The sequence below is a fragment of the Pavona decussata genome, unplaced genomic scaffold (genome assembly GCF_977016875.1).
Source record: "Pavona decussata unplaced genomic scaffold, jaPavDecu1.1 SCAFFOLD_59, whole genome shotgun sequence".
NCBI classification, from domain to species: Eukaryota; Metazoa; Cnidaria; class Anthozoa; order Scleractinia; family Agariciidae; genus Pavona; species Pavona decussata.
The window spans coordinates 615021-635000 of record NW_028145481.1 but is presented as its reverse complement, the minus strand read 5'-3'; the positions used below and the strand labels follow the sequence as shown (position 1 = coordinate 635000).

Genomic DNA, 19980 nt, shown 5'->3' with positions numbered 1-19980 from the left:
CAGAAGGGCGTAATACATACGCAGCAAACTGGTCACCGCCCATGCGTGAATTACCAATAGACTGCAGCAGGCGATTTACGGTGGATGAATGGCTGAAAACCAAGCAAAACGAAAACACGTTAGAACGCTCACAGTAACTATGGCTTAACTATGGCTTTAATCACAAGAGTATCACACTCCGTCAGAGAGAACTAGCTCGGTTTCCACCAGTGTGGCCCGGATTCGATAACCGGACTCGGCTTCTATGTGAGTTGAGTTTGTTGTTGGTTCTCGTCTTTACTTCGAGGATTTTTCTCCGGGTTCTCCCCCTTCCACTAAAACTTTCACTTCCAGATTCCAATTTGACCTGGAACGCACGGTCACCTTTGAACGAGTTCATGCTCTATGGGTAAAACAAATACATTTACATTTTTTTCTAAAATTACATTGACAATTCACACGCGTTTTCATTTGCAAAAAAGATGTCTTTACTGCTACTGTGCCAGACACATCATGACACAGATTGCGAGGCTGTAGATGTCCGCATGCAACTATGGAATAAATAAGGAGAATTCCTGAGAAATAATGAACAAACAAATCATTTAAAAAAAGTTTCTTACCTTGGAGGAAATGTTCCAGGATTAGCCTGTGGTAAGACAAGGGTATTGTCAAATAAGAAAGAGTGAAATTTAAAAGAGCTAAGTCACCTTTTTTTGTGTGTGTTACTTTAAAAAGCTAAAAGTAGTCTTTGGCTACAGATGGCCATAATGGAAATGGACTCCTACTTAAAAAAAAATTATTTTCAAGTTACCTCGTGTCTTGGACAAAAAATGCTTGAATATTATTAGAGTAATCTCCCTTAACCATTAATTCTTAAAATCAAAATATATATTTTCTCTCTGTATTACTGTGGGTGTTGTTTCGTTAGACAAAAAACTTTGCTCCACATTGTCTTTCGTCACCCAGCTGTATAAATGAGTACCAGCGACATACTGCTGGGGGTAAATGTAGCAACAGCATTAGTTGCTTCATGCTCCAGAACCCAGGTTAGGGGCCAGTCTTGTGGGTCAGTTAGGCCCAAGGTGGAACTCTACCTTATACATTTACCATAATTATGGTTTCTCTTTGGGTTTCCCCTGGACTGCTATTAGTTCCTTCATGGATAGTCCAGCAGGGCAGCTAAAAGAGCGATCATGATAGTTTGACAAGATTGAGCAAGCAAAAAAGGAGAAGAGACTGACAAAGAGGGTTCTCTCCCAGCTCCACCTCGGCTACTTCGCTCCAATTCAGTTCCTTCTCTCACTTGCATGATAGCTTGCCCTCTCTACTCTTTACAAAAGGACTACTAGCAGTCTAGGCTCCCTTGCTCTCTCCTTCATATTGTGCTCACACCACCTAAGAGCAATCAAAAACTGTAGAGGACACACTCCCCAGTATTGTGGTCTGGCCTATTCACAGTATGACAACATGAATGGACTGACAACAGAAGCAGCAGTTTTTTTCACAGCCTTACCGTTTGCGGTGCAATATTTGTGACTGCAGTAAGAATGTTGTCACCAAGGGGAGAAAATGCTACCAGCCTGAAAAAAAAAAAAATGCATAGTTTTGTCAGCTGAAGACTCAACCCAATCAGCCCAATCCCACCAGGGGAAGGTTAAAAAAAGTCTGAGAGGCGTAAAATGGGGCAAAAATTTGGCTGCTTGATAATTAACCTTAATGGCTCAACTTGCTTGAATTGAAACCTTTAGGTAAAAACATACACATGAAACTACAACATTTCTTGGGTGAAAACTAAGCTGCATGCAAAAGTACAACCAATTTAGAGGAAGTTGGATTTTTAGAAAAAATCATAGTTTATGCCCTCTTGCCATCAAGTGAAAAACAAGTGGAATCTGTTACCTGACTTTCTCTTCTGACGATGCAGTCTGAACACAAGCAAATGGTTCTGGATTATCCCAGCTCCAAAAATAGAGTTTGTTGCTAGTGGCAATCAGCAGAATGTGATCTGTGGGATGAAAGGCCAAGGATGCTATGGCAACTTTGTCAGGAGGAGTGTAAACTTCACTGTCACCAGTCTAAAACAAGACAACAAATTAACGGGTTGAGATTTTACGGTTGCTTTAATGATCTTTATTAGACTCGAGTGTTTTACTGGAAAAGACACCTGTAAAATTCATATGAAACTACATCCGGGACCTGAGGGGCGTATTTTCCATACCCTCACTAGTGCGGATATTAAGGTTACCATATACCTTTAAAGATGTCTCTCTGGCATAGTTTGATAGCCAGCTCTATAAGCTTTAATTTGATATAGGGGTTTAGGTTTCTACAGTTTAAACCGGACACACTACATCACTTGGAAACGAGACACCTCTAAAGGTATACAACATTTCCTGATTTTCATGGATTTTTGTGCAAAGAGTCAGAAAAAAAATGGCAAGTGATAAATCCGTCTATAATAAAAAGAAATTACACATTAGCTTGAAGATATGAATTTTATTTTCTTGTGTTAAAAACAATATTTTATGAGTGAGCACAGGGACTAAAATAATTTTCGTCTTTAACACTCAAAAATAAAATTCATATCTTTATGCAGCTATAACATACACTGTATCTTCTATTTGAGTAAAAATTGTAAGTTATCCCCCCCTTCACATACAAATGTACAGTCATGTAATAACAACCGCTGGGTTTGTAAAATCACTGTCTATATGTTTCTTCAAGTCTGAGTATTTTGAGTGTAACCGTGTTCAACAGGGACCTGTTTTTCTATGTTTCTATCAATCAAAGGGTTATGTTTTTTTTCCGACCTTCAAGAGTAAAGCGAAATAAACCGGGAAAAACTGACTGGAATGTTTTCAGCTCAGCGTTGCTGTTGACAAAATCTCAAAATCTTGTGAGTGGAGCATCAAATGTGCCTTTTATTTTAACTGTATCTGATTTTCACACCAAATTGTGATTTGTTTTGCTCCGTGAACGCTAAAAAAAATTGCTTTCTTGTTTAATATTAATGTGCTAGTTTAACTATGCATTTTGCTAAAATTCTGTGGTAATTTCATATAAAAGACTACGGACAACGGGAAAATTTTACAAATCGTCCATGAAACTGGAGCATATTGAATAAACTTCTAATTGGCAAGTTCACAATTTGGGTATTGCCCAACAGGAAACTCAGCTTATACCACAAATAGAGCTTCAGATCAACTGTACCAGCTGTGAGCTAATTACACAGTATAATGAGAGTTGTACTGCTATTGAATGAATAGAATTCTATAATCCCTCAATAGACAAAATACCTGTGGCATACTGTAATAAGCATTATTTCCTACCTTCAGATTCCAAACTCTAACTTGTCCTCCAAGACAGCCTGATGCTAACAGCTGATTGGATGAAGGGTGGAATGTTAAGCACCATGGTGTGCGAGGATGACCTCTTAGTGTGTTGATACACTTCCCTGTTTTACAATCAACAATACGCACTGTGTGGTCTCCATGGGAAGACGCCATTTTTGTCCTACCAAAATAGAATTAAGATTATCATTTTAAGATTTATCTAGTAATCACATCATTTTGCCAATAATAGAACTCACTGACCATGAACTTTGTCCAGAGGAAAGGATAAAAATAGCAAGATCACAGAATTCACATTCACAGGATGAAGATTGTAATTGAAGGGTCTTTCAGTTTGTTGGAACGGTCTGCCATTTTAAAGGGCTGGATTGATATTCAATTCTTTAAAATGGCACTGTGACCATTTTGAAGGAATTCAAAATACTGGTATATTACCAAATTGAATCCTTCAAACAGCATTCTATAATGCAAACTGACTTGTATTGTCGGTCATGCTAGAAATCTAATTCAAAATTCTTTAATTTTGGTTAGTCATAAAAAAAAAAGTTGTAAATATTAAAAAAAAAAAAACAGTGACAAAGCTCAAGCCTGTCAGAAAGAAACTTTCCAGATCCATTTCTAAGTGAAGTTGAGTAGTTTCATGTTAACATAAAATGCTAATGAGAATTATTTTGCACTATTTTTGTCTATTTTATCACTTTAAGATTAACATATACTAAGTTATCTGAATTTGCCATTTGCCATTATAAACATAATCCTAATCTCTCCAACCTTTGCTCTCACCTGTCAGGACTGAAGCAGATAAGGAAAGTTGACTTTGGTGCTCCCGGTAATTCACATGTCTGTAAAACAGCAATAGAAAAAAATTTGATTTTAATTAATGTTGGGCTTTATTATTAATGATAGCAAAACAAGCAAAATGAAAATAGACCCTAATCCCGGGTAATGAACCCTGAGTATTATTCAATACATATTTTGACCACATATACAGCCCTTTCTGCTGATTAAAATTAAATAAAAATTGATAGGATGGATCTGGTACTTCCCCACTGTGTTTTGTATGGCCTTGAACTTGGAAGTAAAACATTTCTACATTTGTTTTGTCTCAGGTTTAACACTGATTAAATGACCTTGGTTATTAACCATCACAAGTCTGGGATAAGTGCACAGAGATAACCAAGAACATTTTAAATTCTTTTAAACAGAGTTCAAACCAGACAAAACAAATTTCAAACGGAGTAGTGTTACCTTGATTAATTCAGGGCCACATACAAAGGAAAGAAAAAGGCAAATCTGCATGATTATAGTGAAGATAGGAAAATTGCAGAAGTTTTTGAAAAACTGGCAGTCATGTTTACATTTATAATAAAAACTTTTTATAGAAGAACAGCAATTATGTAAGAAGTTTCTGAGGAGGTAAAAAATGTGTTATTTCATCAACCCTAAAGCACCAGTGGAAATTTTGACTGCAGCACCTCCATCAGAATCTTCTCATTCATAATACCGTCTTCATCACCATCAAATTCAGAGTAAGAAAACACATCTTCATCAGCAGAATCAACCCACATTCTATTCAGAACATCACTGACACTCATTCTACATGAACTTGTAACTATGCCATTTACAACAACAAAAAAAAGCAAAAAGTTTCACATGATTTTTAGAAGAGAAAGCACCTTTGATACATTCAATGTGGTGACTCACACAAGGAAAACAAATCCAATTTCACCATTTTGTACAGCTCACAAATTTTCTTTCTCTTTGTCAGTCCTTTTGGGTTCTCCAAAAATTTTATTACATGTGTTTCCAATATTTTGCTGAGTTTGTAAGCTAACAATACAGTCATTGTGATGTACATGTACTCAGTACATCCTTTTAGCAGTGAAGGGGTTAACCGAACAGCCATTAAAAAGCTTCAACATAATTTTTATAGAGGTGTCAGATCTCTCAATATTACACTGTATACTGAATTAACAATGGCTTACATGTACATGTACATGTCATTTACTGAACAATAAAAAAAAAGAAATGAGGAAATGGTCTAGTACATGTAAATGTTTTGGAGAGCCTCCGTCATTAATTCAGCCAGAACTAGTAGAGCATTTGCATGGGTATTGCAGTCTCGCTGTTTTGTTGCTGTTGTGTGTTCTTTTCAATCTGTGCCTTTTTATGACTAATGAGAGTTGCCTGGCAACTATAAAATTTGACATCTAAAAGGACGGATTATCAAATAAAAATATGGATGTTGCCTGAAATTTTTAATTTAAAGCCATCTAGACTTAACATTGTGGGTTTTGACTCCTGACCAATTTTTTGGGAAAGCAGATCTACATGTAAACATGGCAGAATATTTGTTGTTTAAATATGGAAATTGAATGGGAAAAAAAACACATGTATGTACTGTAACACATGTATTATAAAAATTTAGGGGTTTCAAACTCAAGATACATGTATACTGCACTAAGATGTGGCTTTAAAACCATGCAGATGCGTTATAAATCTTTTCATATAACATACAATTTTTTATCAATGTTTATCAACCCTGTCTAAGACTAAGAGGGAAAAGGCTGAGTTAATAATAATTATTATTAATTTTGGCTTCTAAGACCCCCCTCCCCCTAGTAATTTCCAATGACCTTCCGCGGGGTGGGTATGGATTTTTTCTGGAACCACACAATATCTATTTACAGCTGAACCTGTATTAAGCTGTCACCTTCATGGAATAGCTAAGTGATAGCTTAATACAGGTTATACAGAATACATGCCAAACACAATAAAAACACCATTTCATTTCACATTTGGTAACTTAATGTACAGTTTATGCACAAAAGTGCTAACAAAATACCTTACTTGGTTAAGAAACTGCAGCGATAAAAAGGTATGACAAAGGAGAACCTGGTATACACTGTATAACTGGACTAATAAAAGATTAACAACAAGATCCTACCGTCAGAATCGCAGGTCATTTGAGATTCAATTACCTGACAGGCTTTTTGTTAATTCTATTTGTGGCTTTCTTTTAAAAAGCGACCATTTAAAACAGGTCAAGACAATAGAAACAACCTGTCAAAACTTACTAAAGGGTGACCGTGACCGCTTAATAGAGATCAAAATGACAGTAATTATGAGAAGTAATTTTCGGGACTTTGACAACTGACCCTCTTAATAGAGGGTGACTGCTTAATATGGTACCGCTTAATACAGGTTTGACTGTATTGTCAAAAATGTGACTGTTTTCTGTAAAATGGTGGACCGGACTGGATCTGCGCTTGATGTGTATCCCTTTTGTTTACCAATCAGTGAAACACAGAATCACATACAGCTGTAATGTCGTATCAAAACCCAAAATATGACAATTAACTCAAGTGAAAGCTCAGTATGCAGGGCAGTGCAAATGTAATTTCCCAAGATGTTGTTTGGTCAAAATGCCTTTAAAATGCAAGGCTTATACAAATATATAAAATAAATGTTCCCTTGAAAACATTAATCTGATTTTTTTAGAAGAGTTTAAATCTATTTTTCTTGCATGAGGAATGCCAAACTGCCATGGAATCCTTACTGCTTGATCACACTAATACAATTGAATTCATGCATGTCTAAAAATGTTGAATGCCAAATATGCAACTTTTAAATTGATGTACTTATATCAACTAAAGAGGCTTGAAATAACTATGTGCAGGAGTGTCCTGAATGAAAGATAAACACTTAAATCAGATTGAAACAGCAGATCTGAAAATAACACCTGCATGCATGCGTATATTTTCAAAGAGTTTATTGCAGACTAACTGCTATTACTTAAATTACATTACACATGCTTACAAACGTTTGATCGCATCTCAAACAAACAAATGCAACCACGTCGCCATTATTTTAGTTTCGACAAATTATGCACAAGATATTTCATACTTCCATTAATAATTTTACAAGTTAGACATTTAAGTACCATGATCACAATTATTGATAAACTTATCAAGTCCTACAATAGTAGATTTAATAAATCTGCACATCTTCTACACATTTTTCACTAGTTGAATAAGATTAAACTTCATAATTAATTAAATTCTTTGAAATCCATTCAATGAACAAATGTTTAACATTTTTATTCCTGAAAGGGAAATAAGGTCATAAACAACAAAAATTATTCATAACTGTGACACTGTACAATCCACACATCAAAAGAAATTTTGAGAGTGACAAATCAATTCCGTCTTGCCATTGTTCTTTTTTTTATTATTAAAAACTATTTTCTGTTTTGGGTTTTGTTAAGGTCTTATTCAATTTTTACCCCCTGCTAGATGGGGTTAATGCTGTCAGCCTAAAAATAAACTCACATGATTGATCATTTGTTTGGGATCAGTATAGCATGCTGAAAACACTGAGAAAATTCCTATAAATGCTTTGTCTTTTAAAATTAGGTTTCTGCATAGCTGCACGAGAACAAGCAACATTGGCCCACTTTAAATCACAATAGTTATAGTTAATAACCCACACAATCCACAAAAGGAAAAGTCAGGGTTCATATTATTTCTTGACAGTTTGGAGCAAAATAACAACAAATGTGATTTGTTTGCAGATTTTGCAACCTTGAAAACTCAAAGGGAATAAAAAGTTGTTTGAGAAGTTTAAATAGTAATTAATAGTTAAAAAATAATTGATCATGTTTCTGTTGGTGCCAGATGGCTACACGAGTTTTATTATGATAAAATGGCGCACACCTTTAAGATTTTGCAGTGGTGTACACCATTGTATGTGATAGAAATTCTTATAATATTTGAAATGACAGTAAAAGATTAACAGGGACGTAGCTGTGAAAAACCTACTAGGTAAATTTCATAAACCCAGCTGGCTCTTTTGGATTGTGCCCATATATGTATTTAATTTGTATTGTCTTTCTGTCATTGTCATTTACTAATAAAAGAAATATCTTTTGATGCAAGACTGTAACAAACTTTTCATTTATTGAATATTAATTTTATACATAGAGATGTAATTCTCTGTACTTGTATCGTGCTAAAATCATTGTTTATTGCTTTGAGTTGTATTGTAATGTACAATAAAATGTTGCAATAAAAAATTGTTTCAAAAAATAAATAAATTTGTTGTTGTTGTGTTGAATTTTTTTCAGCCAGTGATACAAAGATGGTGAAATTCGCCAGTAGCCTGCATACTCTTAGTAACATTACTGAGACAAGTACAACTTGAAGCAGCACAGTTGAACCTCTATTAAGCGGCCTCCTATTAAGCGGCCAACCTCTTTTTAGCAGCCAGTTGCCAGAGTCCTAACAATACTCTTTGTTACACACCGCATTTGAAACCTCTATTAACTGACCATCTCCATTAAGTGGCCGCGGCCACTTTCCTGGCGCCCCGACGAGTGATTATCATTGTTTTAAACCTCTGTTAACCAGCCAGCAAAAATTCAGTTTGGCTTTCTTACCTAGCTGAGAGCGATAAAATGAAAATAACTTACAAACACATTGTTACAACATTTTTTTTCAAAGTACTGTAGTCACAACGTGGCACTAACTAGCAGTGATGACAATATTGTCCATGCACGTGCGCTTTTGACCATATAAACAGTTGTTATTTTTCAAAATGTCTTGGTCCTTTGTATAAAAAAAAAAAACACTTGAGGCTATCTCATGTTTCCATATTTTTCTTGTTTGAACACCCTTTCTGTAGCTCAATTGTTAACATAACATTTTATTGCTTAATATTGAATTTTCGACAGTTTATGAAAAACAAAGCACGTCGCAGGAAACGTAAAATTTAACGTCGACCACAGTTTCCTGTAACAAGCAAGTTCAATTAGGCCTCAAAGAGTTACTGTTCTTCGTGTTTAAACAAATGACAATTGTTTGATAATTGTATACTGTATGAACTCTTGTTTTTGTTAATGTTGAGAGCTATTTTGTGTCTTAATAATTCACAATTTATACGATTTGTAGTTATACTTAATAAAGTGAAGATACTACCATGCTTTGAGCGTGTTTATTTCTGACGAACCTCTATTGAGCGGCCAACCTCGATTAAGCGGCCACTAAGCAATTCCCGAGGGTGGTCGCTTAATAGAGGTTCGACTGTATATACAAAGACATCATTTGAAAGGGGTACATGACTGTATTAAAGAAGCTATTTCTAAAAAATGGCAATGCTATACAAAGGGGTTTCATTAAGATTTTCAACGAGCCAGTGGTTAAAAGTGCACCTGGGCAGAATACTTAACAAATGAATTTTTAAAACATTCAAGTAATGTTAGTAGAGATGTTAAAAGCAGCTAAGAAAAGTTGTGTTCACAGACAATCAATACTCCATATGCCCACTATCTATCAAAAGTTACAAGAAAAAGACTTCCTAATATGTACTTTATGTACTTTTAATATGTGCTTTTATGGTCTAAAAATAATACTTCTTATAGAGAACTTTAATGGGTGGAGATGGAGTAACAATTTTAAAAACATATGATTCCCCCCCCCCCCCCCAAAAAAAAGAAACAGATTGATCGCCTGGCATTGCAGAGTACTTATTGTCACAAACCCAAGTTCAAGTGGCTGTTGATGTTCATTGTTTTGCTTTTTGTCATGCTTTATCCAGACCATTGTTATCTCTGTTTTCTTTCTCAACCACGATGATTTGACACAAGAGCAAATATCTTTTAAAAACATCATGTAAGACTAAGGGTGCTTAGTCATTAATGCTACAGCTAAGGTCAAGGTGGAGGGCCACTGCCAATGTTTTTTTTTTTTTTTCCGACACTGGCAGAATTTTCAGGAACAAAACATAATATGGGAACATTATAAATGTGCCTCAACTGTAGATAATTTCTTTAGTTGAACTATAAAAGTGTTTATTAAATATAATCTTCAATCTCCCTGCAGGCTGTGACTCAAAAACTTAATGATAAATGATGTGCCACACGAGTACTTTTGCTAATTTTAATGTTAAAATATACAAAAATACAGACTAGCATGTGAATAACGTAAAATCAATAATTAAGTTTTGAATTTAAGTGATCCTCAGTCCAAGTAGCTCGCTGCAAAATTTCACTGTGAGTGGTTACCAACCATAACGCTTAGCTTAACAGCTGAATACGGAATACTAATGTTAACCCTTTTTTTAACCAAACCATACAAATAGTTTTTACTATACATGATGTTATTAATTTGCTGTAAACATACTCAACCGAAGCAACTGACCAAGGTCAGTATTAGTTTCAATAAATTCTTAGTCACAACTTCCTTAAATTATTGTAGTTTCAACGAAAACAATATTTGGCAAGATTACTGAATTGAAAATGGCTTAAACAATATACAAGGCACAAAAAAGCCCACTCTTAATTCATTTGTGATGACCCGCAAAAACAACAAAGTATCGGCCGGATGTGGTCTTGCAAGGTTTGGCCAGCCAAGGTCAATTGTGTGGTTGGCCCCTGTATTGTAGTTACCCTGGACTAAAATATAATGCGACTTGACTACTTCAGATTTGACAAATGAGTTTACAACCAGTTGTCTATGACGCAGGTAAGCCGAAAGATTCGACGTCTACAAGTCATCCGCCAACACTGCTAGCTGTCCGCCAATATAGGCTTTTCAAAGTCACAATGACAGTCGTGACGTTGCGGATCTCCCTCGCATACAAAATAATTAACCGCATCACGAAGCGAAATTTAAGTCATCTACCCCGTCTCCAAAAGGCGTCTTGCCCATCTTATTCATTGATATCGTGTAAAAATTAATGCTGTAGTGCCAGTGTGTCCTATGTCAAACGTAAACAATTATACGACAATGAACCTTTGAACTTGGCGATGTCCTGTGGTAATAGACGTACGTGCGAACTTGACATCCACAGAAGTAAGCTGAGTCTGGCACATGAAAACACAATAAATCTTGCTGTCTCGACATTACAAATTAAAATAAAATATCGACATATTATTAAATCGAAAACTTATCGCTAGGTAACCTATGCTTTTAAAAGATCGTGTGCTGAGAGGAATTGAAACAGCGCCACTTGCGAAATTCGTGGGTTTTGTTTGATTGCTATCGCGACGAAAAGAAGAAAAAACTAAAACGGAAACGGGAACAAAGTGTTAGGGAAAAAGCCAAATCGCTCCTCAATCGAGGCGAGCAGACGATTACAACAAACCTGACCTTTGAAACAGGCTGTTATTATTCGATTTCAACGAATAAAGTGAAGTCACACAATCTTCAATCCGATTGAATATATCGACTTGAAAACAAAAATAGACTGTAACACCATGCTGACCGGCATTCGTATAAAATCAAAACAAGACTAAAATCCTACCTTCGTTCGATGACAGGATATCACAGAAGTGTCTTCAGCGTAAGAAAGTAACAAACTGCGATCACTAGTGTCTCGAAAGTTCAATTCGCGTCTCATCAGAGCACAAAGAATGTTAGATTTTCTTCGTCCCGACCGCATCGTCAGCTTGTTCGGTAGAATGTTGAGCCGGCTTCAGTTGTCTTTTTACTTCTGACGATCTTAAGGGGGATGGCAGAAACAAGTTCTAGATTGAATCCACTTTCACAACAAAACAAAGGCAGAATTAAAAAAATTCTTTTCTATCGAAGCTTACCACCCACGTAAACGACGACAAAAAAATCCTTCAATGAACTTGAGGTGGCGAATATGCCGGTGGTATGTTTGTTATGTCCGATATGAAGTAGTTTTCGATGAAGACAGATCCCTGTAACATCACCAGGCTAGCAAAAGATCTTCTCCGATCTTTGGATTTTGGTCTTAGCGGTACATCTTCACTTCTTTTCGTCTGTAAAACAAATGAGGTTTCCCGCCAGCATTGTGCAGACTGCTTGCCGTCAATCTGGAATTGCTAACCCGATATCGCGTGCCACTATCCTTTATATTTTACACGGGAAACCGCTGACTAGATGATTTACAAAGCCCGCGTTTTTGCTAACCAGCGGTTGGATTAGGTGCTTAGACGCATGCGCATGTGAAAATTTGACGTGGCTTTTCTGGCGAGGCAAACTTTCAGCAAGAAATGAAATAATCGCAAGAAAGTGAATAAATTTCACTCTAGAGCATTGGAAAATGCTACCCATAACAGACTACCAAAGTAAGAGCTCTCTGATGCGTTTTTCTTCTTATTTTATTGCTTGTGTTTCTTACAAATTTATGCGTATTTTTGTGTGCAGAAATCGGCATTGGAGTGTCAGGTTTTGGAGTATTTTTTCTCTTTCTTGGCGTGTTGTTCTTTTTTGACAAAGGTCTCTTAGCCATTGGAAATGTAAGTTTGTTTGCATCTTCCTTGAATTGATCTTTTATACCATTCTGACAGCGTTGGTAGCTTAATAATATTACAGTTGAAGAACAAGTTTTTAGAAACCTTCAAATCAGCTGTATGTGAATCAGTTCATTGATGATTCTGTAGTATGTGAGACTAAGGCCCATTTACAGGGGGAAAAATTGGCCTGGTTTTCCAAGAGAGCCCTGCCCACTGAGACAACTTTATAAAGTGTTTGTATGAAGACAAGTGTACCTGATGTTTTTATGAAAGTTTACTAGATACTTAACCTCAGTACATGGTCTCTGTCATCGTTATGTTATTCAATCAATGTGTGGACTCTGTTGTTTTAATTTATCTTCTCTGTCATAAGGTGGAAAAATACGAGCGGAATTGGCTTTTTTTTGTTGAAAAAAGTGTATGTTACATCTGACATCATGTTTATTGTCTGCACTCATACAATAGCTACAAGCCAATCAATGAGAAAGAATTTTGACAGTTGTAGTAACCTTTGAGTCACTTGTCTTGTCTTAGGGGGTGTTTACATGTGAAAACTCACACCGGTGCGAGTTTGATACCGGTATGACATTGTGATTTCATACCGTGTTTACATGAAGGGATACTTTTTGTCGACCGACGTGATTTTGGCGCCATATTGAATTGAATATCGCAGACTGCTCATGTACTATTCGTTCCAGACTCCCGGGAGAGTGATTTCATGCTGGAGCGAACGGCCGTACCGTGTTTACATGACATCAGAACCAGTTTTCATACCAGAATGAAAATTTCGCCCCGGTACAGTTATTGGGGTGAACTCGCACCGGTATGACTCGCTACGGTACAAGATTTTGTGTTGATATCATATAAACAAATACAGAGCCACAAGAGGGAACTGGAGTGAACTCGTACCAGAATGAAAGTCGCACCACTATCACGTAAACACCCCCCTACAACTTATTTTTATGTATTATGTAATCTTGTGATACATTTGTACATTATTTGCTACTTGTGAGCATTGGGGGGGGGGGAGGGGGGGGTTAAGTGATAAGGAGGAAGAATGGGTTTGATCTTGATTTTTTTAAAACTACCACACCTACTAAAATCTCCTTTCTGTAAAAAGCTGTTGGCAAAATTTAGAACCACTTGTCACATTTCCCATCAGCTTTAAACTGTAGAACCATTTCTTTCCCCCTACTCACTGGGTTTTGCTGTCGCTTGTGATATCTGGTATAAATTGTGATATCTTTTGGTACTGTCTGATATCTTGTGATTATGATAATTTATGATGTAACACATTTTGTTTCATATTATGTGATAACATACGTGATGTGCTGAAAAACCAGCTACTTCAAATTTTGAACCTCCTTTCTCTTGACCCTTACAGTCGAAATTGAAGCTTAATGAGAACCTTAGCATTGTGATGACTTTTTGGCACATGTTAATAAAGTTTTTTTGATAATAATAATAATAATAATAATAATAATAATAATAATAATAATAATAATAATAATAATAATCTTTATTGAGGAAATCAATTTCAGTAATAAGTGATTTACAAAAGAATCCTCGACATATATAACATAATAAAAAATTTATTCTAATGCAATTATTGGGGGATGATGCTCTGTCTGTAAAACTACGGCTCATGGCTCGTGTAGCATTACATAATGCAAAGGAAAGATGAATGTACTTTTACTAGATCTCCTTGTACAAAAGCATTTTTTTTATCATATTGCAAAAGTGTCTGCTACATTTATGTCCTTTGTTGCATGGCTAAAGCTATAAATACGTCTATTCATGTCTTGCGAGTGCTACATGAATCTCTTGCATTCGATGGTGCTTAAGTCCATGTAGCCATCATTTGGCTTAGTTCAAGATGTATGTCAAACTATAAAAGGTCAGACTAGCAATTTAGTCCGAGAATCACTCGCTTGCTGTATTGCTTAGTGTAAGGTCTACCTTAGTGTTTCTTATTTTGTAATTTTGTAATAATGGCTTATCCACATGGGACTCTAGACTTTGCCTTTTTGGGCTTTTTTCTGGTTGGATTTAGTCCAAACCCTCCACTTCATCCCAATGGGCTTGTGCTGTACCTTGCAGTACCTGCTGCAACTTGTGATATCTTGTGATATTACATAACACATTGTGCATGATGCACTGTAATGACTTTTGATACATTTTAGAACGTTTTGAAAGTTTTCTGGTGGGGTTTATTCAAACACTCTATCCTACTCCCCACCCCCACCCCCCTCCAACTCCATGGGCTTATGCTGTCTACAGCTTGTGATGCTGTGTGGTATTTTGTTATATTTTTAGATATTAAATGATGCATTTTATCTTCTCATATGATACCTTCTAAGGAATAGAAATGTTGAGTTCTATATTAAATTACAGAAAACTCGGCTAAATATAAAGCTAAAGGTGGAAACAGTGGATGGAAGAGCCACTCCGTGGCTTCCACTGAAATTCCTATTTATTTATTTAGTTATTTATTTATTTATTTATTTATTGTTTTATACGGAGTGATTTTCATTTCATAGGCTGGAGTTACTTTTTGTGGAAATTTTTTGCAGGGTATATTTTTGGTCATTAAAAAATCATCAACAAAATGCGAAAACCAACCCCTACCCCAAATTTCATGCTTTTAATTTCAAGCTTATGTGTACTTTGAGTTTAAAATAGAAAATCACCATAAATGCCTGTGACCCTTCCCTTTTAATTTAAGGATTAGACTACTGATCAGTTGCTTTTTGCTTGGTGAATGCATGAAAATGTGCATGCACTTCCCTGAGCAATTTCATCCTTTTCTTGTAATAATCAAGATATTATTAATTTCATTTGCAGATACTGTTTATCGCGGGGTTAGCATTGGTAATTGGATTAGAAAGAACTTTTAGATTTTTCTTTCAAAAACACAAGCTAAAAGGAAGCTCATGTTTTCTTGGCGGAGTATTAGTCGTTCTGTTTGGATGGCCACTCATAGGAATGATTATAGAAATATATGGATTTGTTCTTTTATTTAGGTAAGTGATGTATGTTGTCTTGTGGAATTTTGTAATTTCGTGACTGTGGACCTGTGAACTTTGTAATTGAATTTTGCCCTTTGAATTATCACACCATAGTTTGAATACCAGCTTTGATTAATTCTCAAGATAATCTGGCTTGTGTGTGTTGGCATGTGGATCTGAATGTCTGAGCTGAATTAGTGAATTAGCGTCAAAGCTTATGACTTTGATTATGTTTCAAGTGGGGTTTAGAGATAACAAAAAATGGCAGGATGTGGAGGAGGCTTGAAGTTTCACAGGAAAGCAATAACATACAATGTACAAGAACCAAAGTACAAAAATGATTCCTTAAAATTAATTTTTTTTTTACTTTCTTGGAAGTATAAACAGTAGAAGTTGTTTTGCATTCCACATTTCCTGAATTTCCGGCAAGACTACATTTTTTGGCAGATATTATTTCAGCAGCTGAGAATATTATTCTCCAATACAAAAATGTATTCTTAAAATTAATTTTTTTTTACTTTCTTGGAGGTATAAACAGTAGAGTTTTTTTGCATTCTGCATTTTCTAAAATTAATTTCCTTTAAGACTACATTTTTTGGCAGATATTATTTCAGCAGCTGAGAATATTATGATTCTTCAGCCATTTAATATATCAGGTGCCCCTTTGAGTTTTTTCTTGTTTTATTGCTCTCAGCTGTGGCATGTGGACTATGACGACTTGATAGATTCAAGCGCACATGACATATGTGTTACCTTCTGTTAAAGGATAACTCGTTTGATTGTACAGATCATGATTTCATCACCCTATTTTAGGCATACAATAGCCTTTCAATATATTATAATTACAGTCTTCAATGTTCAGTGTGCTTGTTTTATCAATCACCTTCAAAGGAGGAAATACCTGTTTAAGTTTATTCATTTTTCTCTGTATTTTGTGGTTTGCTAATTTTCCTTAGAATTTGTTTTTATTGTTTGTCTAGTTGAACCATCACTATCATGAACTGTCAATTGATGCATTCAAAGTAATTCTCCTTCAATAAATCAATGGATTTGATGCTTATTCATCTGGTACATGTCAATACAGCTCATTTGTGAAATGTACACTGTACTCCCCGTTTTCACCAGAAAATTGTCATTGGCCCTCCATGCCCCTAGCTCCTAGGTAAATTTATTAGGGGCTAAATTGTTTTTTGTGTTTTTTTTTCTTTCAGTGGTTTCTTTCCAGTTGTTATAAACTTTTTAAGAAGAGTACCAGTAATTGGAAATATACTCAACTTTCCAGGAATTAGCCAGGTATGCAATCAAATATTCAGCACAGGTAACTCCTCTTTGCACATACTTACCTAGCCTGTGCTGCAGATGGAATCAACTGCAGCACAGGCTACCCCCAGTGGAGTGTCAGGATCTGCGTAGTCACTCTGTGTATTGTTTGTCCGCCATTGCATCCATCGTGTTGATTGCACCTTCTCACACTTGGAAAAACGTTTTCACGTGCCTCCTTTGTCAAGATTATGAAAACTGACTGCGCCGTTTTTGAAAGTGTATCACATGAGTTAAGTTTAACCACTTGATTACCATTTAATATGTGCTGTCTGATGTAAATTATCAGTCAGCTTACCTTTGCCAATACGGTGATAAATAATGACTTGTTACTGAAGAACGTTTGTGGATAAAAAATTTAGCTAACTTTCTGAAGATGAAGCGATTCAGGCAGATGAAAAGGGCTTCAGCTTCCTGAACTCTCCGACGGTATTTGAAAAAGTTGGGCCAACGATTTCAAAGTGGTTCTATCAACACACGGACTCTACTGCACATGTCACCCTGCTGACATAGTCCCTTTAAAGTACCAGGATCTTCATACACTCTGTGTTTGGTCATTGTTCAATCGGTCTAGTTGTAGCCAATTTGATTGAAGGGGATTTCCTTCACGTATTTCAGTTTCTTCGTTGGGGGTCTAGAACAAGGACCTGGGTGCTAATTCGCAGATGGTATTTACCGGTGGTCTGCGGCACAACTTACCTGGTTGTTAAAAATGGCGCGTGAAATTAGTTGAAATTATACAAACTCAGTATTTTTCTTAGAGTGTTCATTTCCATGATCTTATCAAACTGAAGTATGGAATTTCATCCAATTCATAATCCATGTGCAAACAAAACTAATTTTCATGTGAGAAGCTTTGCACTTAGACTCGCTTTTATAAGGAGGTTCAAAACAACTTGAAAATGGCCTGTCAGATATTTTTTGGAAAACAATTTTTGTTGTCTCCATTTTCAGATAGTCGGTAGATTAGCAGGAGATGGCAGCAACTCCATGGTGTAAACCAAAGATGTAAAACACAGTGTCTGTGCCTCTAGACTGATGGGACGCAGCCTCTACGCTGAACTGTAGACACAGTGAAGCTGCGCTGTGGATGTTTACATGTATTTACTTAACATGAACAGCTCTTGACTGAGACAAGCTTGTACTGATGAGCACTGTTCAGTTATTCTTGTGGCAAAGCTTTTGAAGCAGAGCTGTTCTTGTTTTTGCCCAGTTACATTGGGCTTTTGGTACTGCTCTGATGACTTTGTTGCAATGTATGTCGCAGTCTTCTCAAATGTTATTGTTTACTGCACCTTTCGATAACATACGGACTCTGAACTTCAACCCCAACTAACGATTTGCATGTGTTACTGCTGTCAATAATAATTACTTCAACAACCGGCTGACTACAAAAATACAGACAACGACAAAGTGGATTGAAATACGCCAATCACAGCGCACGAACATGACCTTTGACCCTGTTGAGCCAAACATTTTTGTTTTCTCAGAGGTCCACTGCAGTGATTGACGGGAGTGAAAAGCATAACGGTTGGTTGAATCTTGAACTTCAGAGTCTGCATGTTATTGAAAGGCGCAGTAAATGTTTTGGTAGACCTTATTCAAATATGGCGAACATTTGTGTCCATCACCTAAAACATTGAATGGTCGAATTACTTTTGAATTAAGGTCAAGCCAAAATGCTGAGTTACTGTGAGGCATTGTACGGCAATACTTTGATCATACCAAGAGATCTGTAATCATCTAGAACTCTTTGGAATGCTAGAATCACCTTCACCAAAAAGTTCTTTTTAAGGACGGTGCCTACTTTTGTTACTGCGCATACGTTCTGCGCATCTCCTGATACTCGGGTTTCCTATAGTTGGTGCCTTTTAATACAGGGATTTTTTTTGCGCGGTTTAAAACTATGCGGAGAAAGCAGAACTTAGCAAGTGCTCTTGGTATCCAAAAAGAAAATTGGGGGTAACCATGCATTTTTCAGAAATGAGAAAGCTTCAATTTGGCCAAAAACGCCATACATTGCTTTGTATTTTACTGTTTTTTAGAATAATTGTTGCTTAATTATCTCTGAAAAATGCGTGGTTACCCCCAATTTTCTTTATGGATTTCAATAGCTTTTGCTAACATCTACATTTCTCGCATAGTAATAAACTGCGCAAAAATACCTCTGTATTAGTAGGCACCGTCTACATGTTTCCTAGGTCATCTTCAGACATTAGCGCCAAAGCTTTTAAGGATCTTGTTTTTGTTTTTTTTTTCTTTTGATGTTGCTGGCATTTTCCTTGCAAAATGAGCCAAGGAAATAATTCCACAACATGAACAACATCTACTGGAATTCCCTGAACCAACAATCATGCCATAGCTAGAAAGAATGCATACAGAATTCAGCCATTACTCCAAGTTTGGAAACCGACAAAAAAGGATTAAGTTGAGCTGAGAAGTATGCATTCTACCATTATGTAAAGCATACACTGTTTGAATGGCTCTTGAGCAAATTCATACCGCTAGAAATGTAAGTTTGACTTTTTTTGTTAAACGGGGTACTTGTGTATAATATCGTACTTCATTCTTCAACGAACTACTTTTATTCCTGTTTCAGTCTAGAGAGTCTTATGTTCAACTTTATCACTTTTGTTCCTTTCTTAGTGCTGTCATTTCTCGTTTGTGCATCAGTCAACTCCCTGCTCGATCAATGGCGGCACTCCACCCACCCCCAAAGGAAAGAAATTAAATTATTGTTTTTCATAAAAAGATATAAAGTCATCGTTCCCAAGGTAAGGTTTTTCTGTCGTTTTTCTGTGGAGCAGTTATTGGTTGGAGGCCCAATTATCAGGTACAAGCCGAGAAGCATCTCTTGTACCCGGATAATTAAATTACCAAGTGCTTGAAGCCTTGGAGTTGACCAAAGAAGGTTTCAACTTTTTTTGTAGTCAAATACTCGCGTTAAACGGAGTAGACTGCGCGCTTCAGGTCGATTCAGTGTGGATCCGCTGCTATGTGGAGTAAACGTCGGGAATGCGGCTATTTCTCGTGCGTGGAATTGACTGGCACATGGCTCAGC

General features: G+C 36.3%; 2 protein-coding genes across 3 annotated transcripts in view; one reads left to right on the top strand and one right to left on the bottom strand.

Annotated features, from left to right (window-relative positions):
- The window catches only part of LOC146479300 (activating molecule in BECN1-regulated autophagy protein 1A-like), an 18446-nt gene extending 6272 nt beyond the window's left edge, over positions 1-12174 (bottom strand). The window contains exons 1-8 of the mRNA XM_085110933.1: positions 11923-12174; positions 11631-11827; positions 4113-4171; positions 3309-3492; positions 1879-2054; positions 1493-1559; positions 600-625; positions 1-92 (exon numbers count right to left, since the gene is read on the bottom strand). The exon at positions 1-92 is cut by the window's left edge and continues 909 nt beyond it. Of these exons, the coding sequence (XP_084967059.1) occupies positions 1-92; positions 600-625; positions 1493-1559; positions 1879-2054; positions 3309-3492; positions 4113-4171; positions 11631-11768 (742 nt within the window). The 5' untranslated portion in view covers positions 11769-11827; positions 11923-12174. The remainder of the gene's footprint in view (positions 93-599; positions 626-1492; positions 1560-1878; positions 2055-3308; positions 3493-4112; positions 4172-11630; positions 11828-11922) is intronic.
- Positions 12175-12275: 101 nt separating this feature from the next.
- LOC146479299 (vesicle transport protein GOT1B-like) lies at positions 12276-19087 on the top strand. 2 transcript variants are annotated; one of them, XM_085110941.1, is made up of 5 exons: positions 12276-12423; positions 12503-12594; positions 15436-15614; positions 16811-16892; positions 17878-19087. In XM_085110941.1, the coding sequence occupies exons 1-5, from the start codon at positions 12399-12401 to the stop codon at positions 17887-17889; spliced, it is 390 nt and encodes a 129-aa protein (XP_084967067.1). In that variant the 5' UTR covers positions 12276-12398; the 3' UTR covers positions 17890-19087. The 2 variants fall into 2 exon arrangements, with proteins under 2 accessions (XP_084967067.1, XP_084967066.1); XM_085110940.1 differs by having other exon boundaries at positions 17874-19083.
- Positions 19088-19980: the final 893 nt, after the last annotated feature.

Excerpts from the sequence above, each read along its gene's own strand:
- LOC146479299 (XM_085110940.1), top strand. The coding sequence starts at position 12,399 with ATGCTACCCATAACAGACTACCAAA. Across the intron at positions 12,424-12,502 it reads ACCCATAACAGACTACCAAA|AAATCGGCATTGGAGTGTCA; the intron begins GTAAGAGCTCTC and ends TTTTGTGTGCAG. Across the intron at positions 16,893-17,873 it reads ACTTTCCAGGAATTAGCCAG|ATAGTCGGTAGATTAGCAGG; the intron begins GTATGCAATCAA and ends CTCCATTTTCAG.